The sequence below is a fragment of the Sorex fumeus genome, unplaced genomic scaffold (genome assembly GCF_029834395.1).
Source record: "Sorex fumeus unplaced genomic scaffold, SorFum_2.1 ptg000039l, whole genome shotgun sequence".
Classification (NCBI taxonomy): Eukaryota; Metazoa; Chordata; class Mammalia; order Eulipotyphla; family Soricidae; genus Sorex; species Sorex fumeus.
The window spans coordinates 5,536,970-5,538,478 of record NW_026606096.1 but is presented as its reverse complement, the minus strand read 5'-3'; the positions used below and the strand labels follow the sequence as shown (position 1 = coordinate 5,538,478).

The 1,509-nt window shown below is 60.6% G+C and overlaps 1 protein-coding gene across 1 annotated transcript; it reads right to left on the bottom strand.

Moving 5' to 3' along the window:
* Positions 1-258: 258 nt before the first annotated feature.
* Positions 259-1,509, bottom strand: ACTL9 (actin like 9). Its single transcript, XM_056118816.1, has one exon. The coding sequence runs from the start codon at positions 1,507-1,509 to the stop codon at positions 259-261; it is 1,251 nt and encodes a 416-aa protein (XP_055974791.1).

Sequence of the window (1,509 nt, the reverse complement as noted above, 5' to 3'; positions counted from 1 at the left end):
TGTACTAAAGCTCCAGCCCTTCTTGGAAGCTTTTAGGAATGAGAATGGCTTGGGGTGTGGGGTACATTAGGGATGGAGTGCGCTGGGTGGGGGATTTGGGAAGTCAGAACTGGAACGGCCAGTGGAGGTCATAGTGTGTGTGTGTGTGTGTGTGTGTGTGTGTGTGTGTGTGTGTGTGATTGGGAAGGCCAGCAGCACAGGCCCAGCTAGTAGGGGCAAGCTTTATTGCCCTCCACCCCCCACCGTCCCTGCCCCCCATCAGTAGCACTTGCGATACACTATATGCGGGCCCTGCTCTTCGTACTGTTCCTTCAGCACCCAGCAAGATTGGAAGGCGCGCAGCGAGGCCAGGATGGAGCCCCCGATCCACACAGCCAAGTGGCGGCTGGTCCCTGCCACCACGTGTGTGTCAGAGGCGGCGCCTGCACGCTGGAGCTCAGCCTGGAATCGGCTATGGAACCCGGGGAAGAGGCTGGAGCCTCCGCAGAGCAGCACATTGCGCGCTACCTCGGGGCGCGCCTCTGGTGGCACCTTCTGCAGTGCCTGCTGTGTCATAGCGGGTAAACCCACAGGGGCCAGGCCTGGGATCTCGGGGGGCCGGAACAGCAGCTCTGGGCACTGGTAAAGCTCCTGGTTCAGCGTGACACTGCGACCATCAGGCAGCTTGAAAGTTTGGCAACAGTCTTGCACCGGCCGGGCCTGAGCTTTTTGGAAATCATCAACCACGTAGCAATAGTGGTGCTTGATGTGTTCCACTGTGTCCAGGTGCCGCTGGCTGAATGGCAAACCGGAGCCCAGAAGCATCTTGTCAGCCAGAAAGGCGGTCAGGTGGGTGCCAGCTAGGTCCAGGCGCTGGGTGGCGTGCACCAGATTGTAACCCTGGAAGACCGGCACTGTGTAAGTGACGCCGTGTCCCGAGTCCACCACCAGCCCGCTGATCCGCCCGTGTGCGTACACCGCCAGCACCGACTGCGACTCTACGTACATGGCAGGTGAGCACAACGCCTCAAAGGCTACTTCCACCAGCTTCTCTCGATTGGTGGCGGGGCTGAAGGGTGGATCGGAGAAGAGCAGCGGGTGGTCGCGTGGGGCCACGCGGAGGTCGTGCTCCAGCAGATGCCGCCAGATGAGCTCAGCCGCCTCCCAGTCCACCACGATGCCGTTGCGCAAAGGTTGCACCAGCGCCAGCTCAGGCCGAGAGCGAGCTGCGTTGCCAATGAACGTCTCCAGAACCGGTGGCCCCGCAGTAGCCAACTTCTTGGGCTGGCAGCCTACTAACGTTTCCACTGTGTACATGGGTCGGGCCTGGCCCGCAAAACCCACCTTACAGGTTCCAGTGCCCATGTCAATGACCACAGCCCCCGTCTGGCTCAGTGTCTCACAACTGACCACGCTGGACGTCTCCCGTGGCAGGGTCTTGTTCACTAGGATGGAGTGAGGGATCACACTTGCCTTGGGCGTCTCTGAGCATGGCTGGGATACTGGGAACTTGGAGAGATGGGTATCCAT

Coding starts and splice junctions, on each gene's coding strand:
- ACTL9 (XM_056118816.1), bottom strand. CDS start 1,509: ATGGATACCCATCTCTCCAAGTTCCCAGTATCCCAGCCATGCTCAGAG.